This window comes from Tribolium madens, unplaced genomic scaffold, assembly GCF_015345945.1.
Source record: "Tribolium madens isolate multiple individuals breed KSU strain unplaced genomic scaffold, Tmad_KSU_1.1 Scaffold_3;HRSCAF=73;Tcas5.2_LG2, whole genome shotgun sequence".
In the NCBI taxonomy this organism is placed as follows: Eukaryota; Metazoa; Arthropoda; class Insecta; order Coleoptera; family Tenebrionidae; genus Tribolium; species Tribolium madens.
In genome coordinates, this window is record NW_025401006.1 from 4,584,707 (window position 1) to 4,598,949 (window position 14,243).

The 14,243-nt window shown below is 32.5% G+C and overlaps 1 protein-coding gene across 1 annotated transcript in view; it reads left to right on the forward strand.

Moving 5' to 3' along the window:
• The first annotated feature begins 1,574 nt into the window (after positions 1–1,574).
• The window catches only part of LOC123007857 (A disintegrin and metalloproteinase with thrombospondin motifs 7), a 22,821-nt gene continuing 10,152 nt past the window's right edge, over positions 1,575–14,243 (forward strand). The window contains exons 1-6 of the mRNA XM_044403342.1: positions 1,575–1,790; positions 4,361–4,466; positions 10,767–11,092; positions 12,984–13,177; positions 13,235–13,487; positions 13,624–13,985. Coding sequence (XP_044259277.1) covers positions 4,385–4,466; positions 10,767–11,092; positions 12,984–13,177; positions 13,235–13,487; positions 13,624–13,985 — 1,217 coding nt within the window. The 5' untranslated portion in view covers positions 1,575–1,790; positions 4,361–4,384. The remainder of the gene's footprint in view (positions 1,791–4,360; positions 4,467–10,766; positions 11,093–12,983; positions 13,178–13,234; positions 13,488–13,623; positions 13,986–14,243) is intronic.

A 14,243-nucleotide genomic window follows, 5' to 3' on the forward strand; every position in this document is an offset into this window, starting at 1 on the left:
GTAATCTAATTTTACACCACTTATTACTAAATTGATTCTTATTGTGAGTATTAAAATTGTTAAAATTTATGTAAATGTACTAAATCAATGTTTTAAAATTTACATTTATTGGCAAAACTGTGTACAAAAATAAATAAAACTTACTTGTAGCTATTTTTTTTGATGTATGAAATTTACCGAATAACAAAATTTTTCAATTTTTTAATTTTTTAATTCGTATTTACATTACTTTAAAAATTCTAGAATCGCTAGGAAAATACGATTTTCCGTACAGATGTAAATTTGCTTTACTTCAAGAGAAAAAAAAACTTACTTTTATTTTGTAGTCAATAGTGCTTTTATCAACTAATTTTAGTAGACAAAGTAGTTTTTTTATCGTCTAGTGAAATAAAGTAATTTTCTAATCTACTCTTTATAATCAAGAAATTTTGGTAGCTGAGTACAAAATAAAACGAAATATTATACACGACGATAAAGATTGTTTACCTACTCGTGAAAAAAGTCCACTCGTGACTTAGTTCACTTAGTTCACTCGTAGAAAAACAATTTCTTTATCGTCTTGTATAATAAATAAATATTATTCAATCCTCTATGCTAAAATTGAATTTTATCTACTCTGTTCTTTATGTTAAAATGAAATTTTATCGTGTAGATGATAAAAAATACATCCATTGTTGTATATCTGCGGTTGTTACTTGCTAACGATCTTTGACATTAGATTTCATTGTTGAATTTTACTTTGACATTTATAAATATCGACCAAATTGACTACAAAATTAGTGAGGATTGAATAAAATTTTATATTGTACCTACACGACGATAAAATTTTCATTATCTTTCTAGCATATTAACGTCTCGGCTGACGCCTCGATGCTAAATTGCTCTCAAAGATAAAATTCAATTTTATCGTCTTGTATAATAAATAACTATTTTTAATTTTTTAATTCACATTTACCTTACTTTAAAAATTCTAGAAACGCTACATTTTGGATTGTTATAATGTTATACACAAATAAAAAATACGATTTTCGGTACAGATGTAAATTTGCTTTACATCAAAGAGAAAAAAACTTACTTTAATTTCTTGAAAGGTGGTGACATTTTGTGTAAAACTACTCTTATATTGGAGTGTCATGATCATGATGTTTCATAAATTGTCTTGTGTAAATTCAAGTAAATTGAAATTTAAAATTAATGTCAATTTTGGCTAATCAGTGAAAAATAGTTGAAATAAATACAATTAAATATGTAGTAGCAAATAGATATGAATGTTATTTCGCTGAATCATCTAATGCGGAAATATTTGCTCAAAATAATAAATAATTGTGAAAATAATTTTACTTTGTCATCATCGTTGGTGCGTATTGAAACAAATATAATGCATCGATGTAGTAATCTATTTTCTGTTGAAAAACTGCAAGAGAAAATTTTCGAATTTTTCCAACCAGAAGGTTGCGGCCCACACCAAATCTTCGCGTTTCAACTTTCTAATCGAATTGCAGTTTCGCAAAATGCGCCTCAACTCCCGGTTGCAAAGAATTCTGTTTACGAATAGTCCAAGTGTACGCTTACACGGCCAAGAGTGGACCGTGAAACCGCTCGTAAAGCATTCGATTCAGATTTCCGGAACAAGTTTGGCGACGATGGGAAGTGGCGATGCCTCCGTAGGTGTTTAGTCATCTGGTCTGGAGTTGTGGATCTGCTGCTCACTTTGTACCAAGACCAAGACAAGTGCAGGTGCAACAGTGCGTGATCCGGTGACCTATTTCTGGATTACCTATTTATGACGGGTGAGTGCTTTTTTGCAATTTCGGGGGTTTGTTTACATGAAAATTAATCGAAACACGATTTTCAAATTACATTTTATTTTAATAACACCTGCAAGTTGGGCCGGTTTTACTGTATTTATTGTAGGTGTAATCCGCTTTAAAGCCTTTCTACCAATGTTAGTTGAGTAAATTGGCTTTTCGTATTATTTGTATTCAACACCTTTAATAATTTGCTCGTGCTAATTTATATCAGGCATTAAAGGATATTATAATTATTTCTGCTATTGGAACAAGCATTAAATGAATACATTACACATTTTGTGAAAAACCTTGCATAAAAATTAAAGTTGTTTCGATTAAAATGAAGACTAAGCTAAAGCCTTCTTATTTTTTACGTTATTATTTTACAAATTTTAATTAACTCGTGTGTATTTTTAATTTATGACGACCGAATTTTCCTAAAACAATATCACTTTTTGTCCAGATTTACAGTGACGTTTTAAAAATAATACGCAAAAGGATTTCCTAAAACCTCGTTAATTCTGCATGTTTAAATGTCAAATGTTTTGTAATCTGCTTTCTTTCAATATTGTTTTTGGAAACAAATTATTTCTAATATTTAAATAATGGTTTTGAGGTTTATTTAAAACCTCAAAACCATTTTCAATATTAAATTAATAATAAATTGCCTAAGGTGAGCAACTTCAAAAAATAATAAAAATAATCAAAAAATAATAAAAATAATAAAAAAATAATAAAAACATTCAAATCGGGCCATTATTAAAAATAATTATAACTGTATTCCAGAACACAAAATAAAAATTAGATAGGTTCTATCAATGTATAGAAAAAGCAGAGAAAAAATATTCTAAGCCCAAAATCAAAAGAAAAAAGAGCTTTTCTCTCTACTGAGTTAGAATAATGAAGTTTTAATTACAGATTTGCTCGTTTCAGATAAAGCAAAAAATGTTTTTCCATTGCAGTTTTGGCGTAAAATGAAAGATAAAAAATTTTTCCTCTTGTAAACTCAATCCGGGGACATACTGTATATAAGCTAAATTAATATTTCATTAGAAGCGATTTTTACGTGTTTCTACTTTCAGTAATTTGAGTTTTTTTACAATGACCACATTAGAAATGACGTAAAAAGAAAACTTTTTAACTTCAAAGACACTTTGTTTTTGCTGCAAATGAAAATCTCAAAAAAACTGCACACTTAGGTTTGTTTATCCTTAAATCGGGACAAATCAGGACATAAACGTAAAACAGGACAAGGCAATAAAAACCTAAACATGTCCTGGTTGCCTTTTAAGCAAAATTTAATTTCAAATTTCTTAGAACTTAGTATAAAGTAACGTTTGAAACCCATTTAAAAAACATATAAATGTTGTAATTGATTTCTCGAAGAAATATGAAATTTATGTTTAGCGTAAAAGCACAAAATGCCCAAATGCAATCTCATCTTTGTAGAACTGAAGCAAAAATTATTGTTTGGAGCGAGTTTTCTCCACTTTATTAAGATACTGTTAAAATTTTATTATACAAGGTGAATGAGAAGTATGGATCAAGCGGTTTTATAATAAGTAAAAATTAGAGTACATATTATAAAACATGTGTTCGTGTTTTTAGAAGGAAGTTTTATTTAGTTTTTGAGATTTGGAGATTTTTTTGTCAAAATGGCAACTTCTAGAAACATTTTTTTCTATAAAATTTGAATAAAATGTAGACAGTTGTAATCTTTAGATAGGTACAGTATTTGTAAAAAAAAAGGTTTTACAGTGAGTTACTATTTAAAAGAATTGAATAATTTTTAAGAACTACGAAAATTTTGCAGTATTTTATTCTTGATATGATGTCACATTTATTTAGATTTATCATTTATCTATTAGTTTAGATTGAAAAATTGACTCAAAACTGGTTATTTATGTCTAAATTTCTACTGACAAAAAAATAAAAACTTTGAGAAATTTGATATTATATCAATCACAATTAAATAAAGTTAATGAATTTAGTAATCAAAATTGTGAAGTTATGATTTGGATTTAAATAAAACGTCTTATTTCTGGTACAAGGAAAGCCGTAAGCTTGTTCTTTCTAGGCTTTATTGCATTTGTGATTAGTTTTATTGATCTGTTGTAGTTTTGTTCCTTTGAGGAATTGCCAGTAATGCTTCGTTTGATCTACTTTTGTAGCAATTGGTTTGTGTTTGGCGAAAAAAACTAGTCCTAATTATACGAAAATCGGTGGTAAAAAATTGCCCACTAGAAAAATCGAAGGTTATTTTTTCGTGCAGGTCTGAAAGTTCCATTTGAAAGCGTCGCAAACCCAGTAATCTGGTCGGAATTAAAACTTGGAACCTCTCCCACCGCTAGTAATTCGCTCATTGGAGTATTGCAATATATGAATGTTAAATTTAATGAAAACAAATTCGTTTAGTCTCGAACCGAATGAGCATTTCGGTGTTCAATTAAGCGTCTGATTTCGTCCAGACGGTGTTTCGCAGATTTGCAATGATGTAAACATATCCCATTGGCCCAATAATCGCCCACTGGGTCAAGTGTGCACATAATTAACCGAATTTATTTCGGCAGTGATGAATTTCCGAGTGTTGTAAAATGGAGCCCTTCGACTGGCATTGGCTCGGCTTCCTTGTTTTCTTCGCAACTTGCGCAACCAAAGCTGACAAGATTTATACAGGTGAGTGGAATTATTATTTAGATTAATTCAGGAGATAATTAAAACGCACTTTTTGCGCCTACAAGAGTTTTATTCGAGAGGCACAAGTGGCAACGTTTTGATTTTTTCAGCGGATTTGGACAAAGCCCGTTGTTAATGGCCACATTAAACGGAAAAATAATCAGAATGGGTGTTAATTAGACGAGAAAAACAGGAAAAAGGCTAAGGCCCATTACGGGTCGTATTTTAAAAGTGCGCTCATTACCCGAGACTACAAATCCGACATCCGTTGAAAATCTACACTCGAAATAAAACCGGAAAAATTGCCCATGCAAATTTAATGCCTTGCCAGCTTAACGCAACGAAACACCAAAGTCAAATTTAATAATGTGAAAACAGTGCTGTATTCAAATTTAAGATATACAGAGTGGCCAAAACTGGGGTGTTTGTTTTGATTATTCCTAGCCCTGTTTAATGTTCAACTATTCAAGTGCGTTAAACAAACAGAAAAACAGAACAGAAACTATAATTTATTCGCTCTTCTGATGCACCAATAAAAAATATAATTGGTTGTAATTATGGTTTATGTATTTTTAAATGTTTGACTCAGCCCACCGATATAATTTACGAGCGTCTTGCAATAACAAGCACTTCAATCACAATTTCTCTCTTTTAAAAATACTCGATTCATTCTATATTTAGGAAATGCAGGATTTTTTCAACGAAACTTGTTTGACTGGAGCTCTCATCGCACATTAATTAAATGAAATCACCTATCGTTGATTAACCAAATATTATGTCATATTCCTTAAAACGTGGATAAATTATTATCCTGCTCTTTAGTTAGTTAATTTGCTATCTTGTTCTCTCACTAATTTGAATAGACATTTATTAGCAGATCATGAAAATGTATGATAAACCTCCCAAGTCACCCACGCTTTTAAACTCACTTGGCGCGCGTCTCCTGTCTCATTTTCTCTATTTTCAAGTAATTTGCAATAAATTACACAAAACTCATTTCCGACATGATATTACCAAACAGTCATTAAAAAGATGATGTTTGAATAATTTTCGATATACTCGCTGCGAGATTCTTAATTATGACTCTATTTATGTTTTTTATTTTAATTTGTGTAATTGGAAAATTATTGTTTTAAACGTCAAGGTTTTCACGTCTCATCATAGCAACAGCAAAATTCTGCAAAATTTTTCAATGTTACGAATTCAGTAGCGTACAGATTTTATGCGCTATAATGTCCTGCATAATCATTGAGCTACTGTTGCTACTGTAAATCAGTTCAAGAGTCCAATCATTCAGTCCGACATTTGCGCTTAAAATAAATAAGCATTACAACATTACACGGATATCAAAACAAATTAATTTTTCTTTCACGTCTCGGGAAAATATAAAAAATGACACGGTAGCAATTTTTAACGAGACTCTTCCGATTAATATTCGAGTCGAAAAATTCGTAGTAGTTTTCCCAGAAACTCCGCACAACCAATTTAATTACATATAATTATAGTGTATCTTCGAGCTAAATTCCTGCACGTTAGCTTTTCTCGACTGAATTCTACAACTCGTCTCGAGCTTATGATTCAATAACCAATCGTGATTTATCCAATATTAAAAAAAAAGATAGTGTGGCAGTTAGAAGGTGAATTATCACCCTATAAAATAGCGACAACATACTTGTAACGTGCACATTCTAAACATATTTAAGAACAATTTCTACGACCATAGCTCACCAATGTAACGTTTATAGCACACTTATTTATGATATCGCCCGATTTATTACAGACATTACCACTCTATTCAGGTGTTTCAATTCCTGCACATAAACTTGCCACGCTTCTAATTAATATAAGTTTTAATCTCGGTTGCCATGATTTTCCATAATGGCCTCGAAAGGGGTGACAGAGTTTTAGCCCGTTGCGTAATGGCCTCCAGAGGGGAGTCTGTATTCGTCATAATGTTGCCATGGAAGTGGGTTTCCGGGTAATGGCCTCTCGAGGGGAGGCAGTGGGGCCGCAATGGCCTCCGGAGGGGAGGCGCAGCGAATAATTTGCAATAAATACGTCTTATAGAATGAATAAAGCGGCAGGGGTTCGAGTAAAACCCGATATCGCGGATTTGCGAATGTTATTTATGTGTAATGTAATTGAACGGTTACGTATGTCTGGTAGCAATTCATCTGATCGTGATGACCCTTCGTGGGCGGGTAGTGTAGGCGCGACATCACTAAGGCTTATTACTTTCAATATTTGCATAAAATTCGAATAAGACTATCGTATAAACATGTTATAATCGCAAACATCTCCATTTCACCGCAGATAAATTCGGTTATTACAATTATGGTGATGACAAAAAAGGGTAACGAGAACGGCGACACGCACACTTGCGTGGCTATTTTATCATCAATAAATTGGGTTTAGGCGGGATGAAAAGGCAGGAATTTGTTGAGTTTGTGTTTTTAATTATTTTATTCTGGTATGAAACGAGTGGTTTCTGATTTATGCCAGGATCGGATGATTATTGGGAACAAATTGGCCTCTGTATTATTATCTATAACCTGAGTTGTCCATTATAGTTATTGCTTATTTCATATGGTTATGTAAATTGATGGGTATAAATGTCACAAGGGTATGACAACAAACGACTTCAATATCTCACTCGGAAGAAATTGATTTAAATACATGAAACCCTTTTCATGTGTTTCACAAACACACATCTAGTTCGTATTGTTCCCAAGTAATTAACTCGGAAAGAATAAACAATCACAATGTTGTCTGTCGAGATTTAACGCTAGGATAAACCCGAATAATATCTATTTTCAAGCTAAAGTTTCAGTGTTTGAACAGTCTGAAATTTTTCATCGAATTTTTGAACACAAATGTAACAAAAGAGACAATAGGGAGGTTCATACGATGACACTTGTGTGTCACATTAAATTACAGTTATCTGCGTTTAAAAGCGCCAAAGTTGGATAAAACTTGTGTGTTTTGTATGCGAGGGCATTAAGAAAATCATTTAAGAGTAAAAAAGCGTGGACTCAGGTAAAGCGTGAAAACTGATCACGCAGCCTCTTTATGGAGATTGATATCTCTGTCACGCTCAACCTCATTAAGTCCCGACTGGAAAGAATCGTCGGTTTTTAGTGTTCCCTTGCTACATCTGTTCGGGACAGTTTTTGGCCCTTAAATAGATAGCAACGGTGAAAAAAGCGTCCAGGAAAAGAAAGCAAAAAGGTGGGCGTTTCCAGTGTTTAATAAACAAGAAACCTACATAGAAGAAGTGATTTAACAACATCGAAAAAGCGAGTTTCGGTGTTTCGTTACAAGTGGCGGTAGGCGGAGGCGACCTCTTCATAAAACACCGTTCTTGAGCATTTTGAATGATCACACTCTTACTATGCAACCCACACCTTACGCGACTTCCCACTTTGACAGCTCGTTGAATGCATTTACTCATTCATCCATTCATCAGCGCAAGCGAGGAAAAACTAAATTGGACCACGAAGTTTTATTTTCCTGCAAAGTCTGTGTTTTTGGACAAGGCGGTGCTAATTTTGCAAAAAATACTACAGCTCGTTTGTATTTGAGATAAATCTGGAATGGTAATTCGATATGGAGACTCCCAGAATATGTTTATTGGGTTCTGTGCTTATAAAGCTCGGATTTTATTTGACTCTGAGGCTCAGCTTCTGAAATAATAAAATAAGGGAATAATGCGTAATTGATCCACCGAAAAGCTTTTCCTTCAAATCGTCATAAATTCCTTTCAGAGTCACCTTGAAATTAAAAACTTGCCAATCAAATAAAATATTTTTCCACGATATGAAATTAATATTAATTATGACATTTAAAAATTCAATTCAATTCAAATCGCCATTGAAATGCAGTTATGTCACTTAAAAGCTTGCAGCTTTCGCGGAAGCAGAATTGTTGTTTCAGTTGCAAAATTTCATTCTCACATAATAAAGTTTTGTTGTGTAGTTTCAAACCAAATGAATTCGCAAAGTTTTAACCAAATTTTTCTAGTTGCAAACGCAGTTAGATGTATTAAAATAAATGCAAACTTTTCAACCAGTTCCTGGATAAGTAAATTAGGAAATAATTTTACTTACTACCAGACATTTAGTTGAAATTACTTTTCGTGTTATTGATATTATTTTAAATTTTGCGTGGGTGTTTTCTTAAAATTAGATGATTGGGCGAGCGGTGTTTATTTACCCACTTTTCATTGATGTAATGAATGTTTATCTTAAAATGCGAGTAAAACATTTTTTATCTTTAGATAGTCGTTCCACTTAATGTCTAAAAGCTCTTCGTTGATGCGAAATATATTGACATTGTCTCAGGTCAGGAGTGTTTTAATTGGCAGGTAATGACTTGCCATATTTCAGCGTGCGAAAAGAAGTTTAAAAGACGACATCGTCATAATTTTTTAATGAAATTTAACGCCTCCAGTCTTGCTCCACTTCCTGACTGCCTCGATAAATTCCCGTCTCACGATTAGCATTTAAAATTCTTTTAATCCAGTTAATAATTCATTTTTAGGGAGTTGTAAAATTATCAAACCATTCCCAAATAATAAACGCCACGAAATTAATTCTCCTTTGATTCCTTTGACCGGATTTATTGATAAATGAGCGGCCTACGTATTGTGTTTTTTAGTGGAAATAACTCGTTTCTGTTCCCACACACAGTATCGAATTAAAGCTTGTGTAAAAATGAGATCGTTACACTTTTAATTATCAATTAATAATACATAAAAGTGTTTGATCTCGTCTAGTGTACCGTGTAAGATTTAATTTCCTGTTTCTTCAGGCTGTCTTTATGTAATGTAATATCTCGAGCATTAATACCTACCTAATTCGGAAATGAACTTTCAGACAAGCTCTTTTGCGATTAATGAGACGCGACGAAAATAATTTTTTAATTAAATCTGTCAGAAAAAACTTTCCTACCTGGAGGTCTAATAACAGTCGGGTGATTTAAGAACGTACATTACAGGCTACACCACGAATCAAACACCAATAAATTAATTGTTTTTAATAGTAGAGCGGATCGAAATTTATAATGTGTAATCACAACGTGTCTGGAAAGGAAACACCCATTCGCCGCCATTATTCAAATCGATCATAATTAAATGCAAGACAGACCAATCAGTTTTAATTAAATAACATATACATCAAACCGCATTTTAATAATTTGACGGCTCAAGTGCACCTGGATTTCTTATTCACCGAAAAGTCCGGTTTTATTTAATTTGTTAACAACTGCTAAATCTTTAATCGGATTCAAACCGCTTCCATGCACTAATTAATAAGTTGAATATTGATAAACGAATCGACAAGTACAAGCTTCGATGTGGTCGTGTCAACCAGTCATTTATTTATCTTTTTGACGCAACTTGCTCTTAATTGGGACTCAAAATTAACCTGTAACTTTAATTACAAACTTGATAAAAAATGCATCCTGATATGGAAGACGGAGATTATTAAGTTTAAATAGCCATTAGATTAGCTTCGAAAATGGCTTTCCTTGGACAACAACATTCAATGCTTTGTTTCGATAACAATTTGCATTTAAATGATTAGACTGGTACTTATAGCACGTACAAGAGCTGACTCATTGATATGTGAGATGTAAAATGGAACGAAAAGGGATTTTTCTAAAAGAGGCAACTCGGAATGCAATTTTAAATATTTAAAGGCGTTTTACAGAAACTGAATTGGATAATTACTCAATTAACTTGATATTATAAATTAAACCGTAAACACCATCAGTACACATATCAAATAACCATTAATAAAGCGGGGATTGCATTTCAAACTTCAAACAGGATCGATCAATTTTTAAACCAATAACTTATCTAATAATTTGAAACTTATAACTGAAAGAATTTTATTCAAATACATAATTAAATATTTACATAAAATTTCAATTCCGAAACAATAATTAATCACAATTTTATGTTCACTAATTAGTGTCACGATTTTTTTCTAAAGTTTCTAAAAGTGCGTGTGAAATCACTAAATAACACAAATAAAAAATGCAAAGTGCAGAATTTGGACCAAAAACCCGTTTGATGCAGTAGTCAGTGCCGGTTATTTCCTGCAGCCAAGCCATTTAGCCTCGTATCCCAGGTATTGCATCAATTTGATAAAATTCAAATGGCGTGCAGTATTCCAGCCACGTCTCCATAGTTAGCAGGATGCTAGAGATTTCAACGCTGCATCACCGACAGCAGGAATTTTCAACATTGTCTCCAGCCGGTCATAAATTACAAGCAAATCAACGCCGTTTCGTTTGCAGGTTTATACAGCGGCGAGTTAGAGTCGCAAGTCCACGAAACTGTTCCTCGGAAAGTGGGACCTGGAGGCGAATTTATCTCTCACGATTTGACAAGTTTTCACGATGATGGTCGCGTGCACTTCAACGTTACTCTCTATGATCGGGAGCATTTATTGGTGCTTGAACCGGTCCGAAATTTTTTAGCTCCGGCTCTTGTAATCGAGAAAAGGAGAAGAGACACATACACCAGATCGAAACCGAGCGATAAATCCAAAAAGTGTCATTTTCAAGGCATTGTTCAGGGACAGCCGAATTCCAGGGTGGCCGTTTCGGCCTGTAATGGACTGGTGAGTCTATCTCAAGGGCAGACAAACATCGATTTCTTTGATTCAAATGAAAAACACACTTTTATTGATTTTAATATTATTATACTTAATGTTTTTTTGAAAACTATAAGTCCCACAATATGTAAAAAAAAAACTTGAGAAATCTACCGACGATTTTGTTAAACACCGGAAATTCGTAGAAATCTTAGCATTTGCGTTGCAAAAATGAAACATTTAAAATCTTCTTTCATACTTTGTTACATTTACTTTTTTTCATATTTATCCAAGCTGAGGTTACTAAAAGTATATTTTAACTTCATATCAAAAATGAATAAACACACAAAGATCAGCGATTACCATATAAAACTCTGTTTTTTTTATACAAATCTTAGCTTTGAGCTTTGAAACTAATAAAAAATTAAAAAATCTTTTTTCATGCTTTGTTACCTTTACCTTTAACCTTTTTTTCACTTTTATTCAAGCTGAGGTTACTAAAAGTATATATCGCCTGTTGGATGCAGAAATAGCTTAAGTCACAAAATATAAATTTTACAGGAGAGCATTTTTTTAGTTTGTAATGTAAATAATAGAGATTGTTAGTTTGAAATTAGTTTAAATATCTCTTGGTATAATATTATAGTTGGACTTAAACTAGTTCTGCAGACAGACGCAGCGATCTTTAATGTATGTATCTACATACAAGATAGTATTTTAAGTCCAAAACCGGCAAAAATGGACTTAAGCTAGTTCTGCATCCAACAAGCGATACTAACTTACTAAAAATGAATAATCACACAAAGATCAGCTTTTACCATAAATCGGCATTTTTCTGCATTAGTATGTTAAACATTTCCCTTATTCTGCACTTAGCAGAAAATGTATTTTTTGAAATAATTCATAATAATAAACATTGAAACAGAAAAATGACTTATTAGTTTTTGATATAAAGTTAAAATATGCTTTTAGTAGCAAAAAAATGCCATTTTGAAAATTTTAAAATCTTGGATTTTGCTATTTTATAAAAAAATCGTCTTGTGATGCAAAATTACTAAAATTTTTCCGTGTTTTTGCATCGCTAATCGACTTTTGCATCAATATATCTAGTTAAAAAACAATTATTTGTTATAAAAATTTATGGCAAGAAAAAAATTATAGATTGTGACACGCTGGATAAATATATCTAACATTTTGCGATAACATTAATAGTGCCTACTGTTATCACTACTTAGAAACTGAAGAAATTGATTGATAATAATTAATAATAACTAAAAAACTTGAAGACCCTAATCAAATCCATTTTTTTCGAAAACTATAAACCTTACAATAAAAGTAGAAACGCAATCGATATCAGCGTTTTTATCAAATAACGCAAATCCGATTTCAAACCCAACTATAGTTCTCCCAACAAAAACGTTTCAACTTTTGACAGTTTTTAAGTTAGATAAAGAACAACGAACGATCTTACATATTCGTAAAAACTGTTGATTTGAGGGCGTTTATTCTGGAGTTTAACTGAAACTTTTCAAAAATTGAATAAAATCGGTCAAGAATCCAACTGTATTTAAGGCATTTTTACAACTCGGGAATCAGGATTTTCACAATAGTGCTACTAGTAGAAACTATAAGCAAATAAAAATGAAATTTTATTGTGAGGGTCGATTTAGGAAAACTTCAAGTACTCGTTTCTACTTTGAGAAGATTGGGTCGACTCTACTATTTGAAAACAAAAATATTTAATAAAATTTTGAATTATGTATGTATTTGGAAAAATCCTAATTTTTAATTACAATTTTCAGTTAAAAGTTCAGTGATTTGAACCATGTAAAAGCGATTGTTTTTATTAATTTCCGATTTGTTTGCTTAAAACAGCTAGTTTCAAATTGCGTAATAAAGTAAAATTCGCTTTCAAAAGACAGGTATGTTACACATGGACGAGGGTAAATATTATATTGAGCCCTCTCATCATCCCTTAAAACAAGTCGATTCGGGTCATCCCCATCTTATCTACAAGCGTTCGGCCGTGACAAGTGCGAAGAGAAAGAAGAAGAGGAAAAGAAAGAAGCACTTTCGGGATTGCGGCACCCGCGAGCCGAAGAAAATGACCGAGTAATGACAGAGTTGTCGTTAAAAGGAAAAAAAGTAAAATGCTTGGTATTTTTACAGACTGGAATGGCAGAAACAGCTGGGAAAAGTGAAGGTGCAAGAGAAAAAGCACAAAACTAAACATAAAATTGATATCCCGAGCGTACAGCAGTCTCAAATGAAAAAACATAAATATAAGAAAGTTGATGTGAGGGAAAAGCGCTCCGTTAGCAAACCGCACTACGTCGAGACTTTGCTCGTCGCTGATCCCACAATGGTCGAATTTCACGAAGATGGAGACATCGAAACTTATTTACTCACCATCATGAATATGGTAATTTCCAATTTTATAGTCCATTTTTTGCAAATTAGACTCTCATAAAATAAAATTCTACGAATAACTTAGCCCAATTAAAGACACTCAAATTAATGCGAATTGCAAATTACATTTTTAAATTTATTCCTCTTAGGTGTCCTCTCTGTACATGGATCCAAGTATCGGCAATTTGATAAAAGTTGTTGTTGTTAAAATTATTTTAATCGACGATCCGTTGGCAGAACCGGAACTGAATGTATCCGTCAATGCAGATCTCACGTTAAAGAACTTTTGTAAATGGCAAAAAAATTTAAATCCCGACGACTCGCATCCGCATCATCACGACGTTGCTATTCTTATCACGAGGAAGGATATCTGTGCCAGACAAAACGCACCGTGTAATACTCTGGGTGTTGCTCATGTTGCCGGGATGTGCAAAAGCTCCCGGAGCTGCAGCGTCAACGAGGACAATGGCATTACTCTAGCCCACACCATCGCACACGAAATGGGACACAAGTACGTAAGCTAAAAACGCAAAACATATGTTTTTTTGGTTATTTTTTGCAAAATTTTGAAGATTTCTGTTGTTACTGAAATTATAAATTACTAAATTCTTCTCTATCAAAACAGTCAATCAATTTTTTAATGCAACACTGATTTCTTTTTTATTCCATTATATTCTATTATAAATTCTCTTACTTTGAAATTGCTTTGTATTTGTTCAAATATTTGATGCAATTTAAAAAAAATATTTCAATTTTCACAAGTAAAATA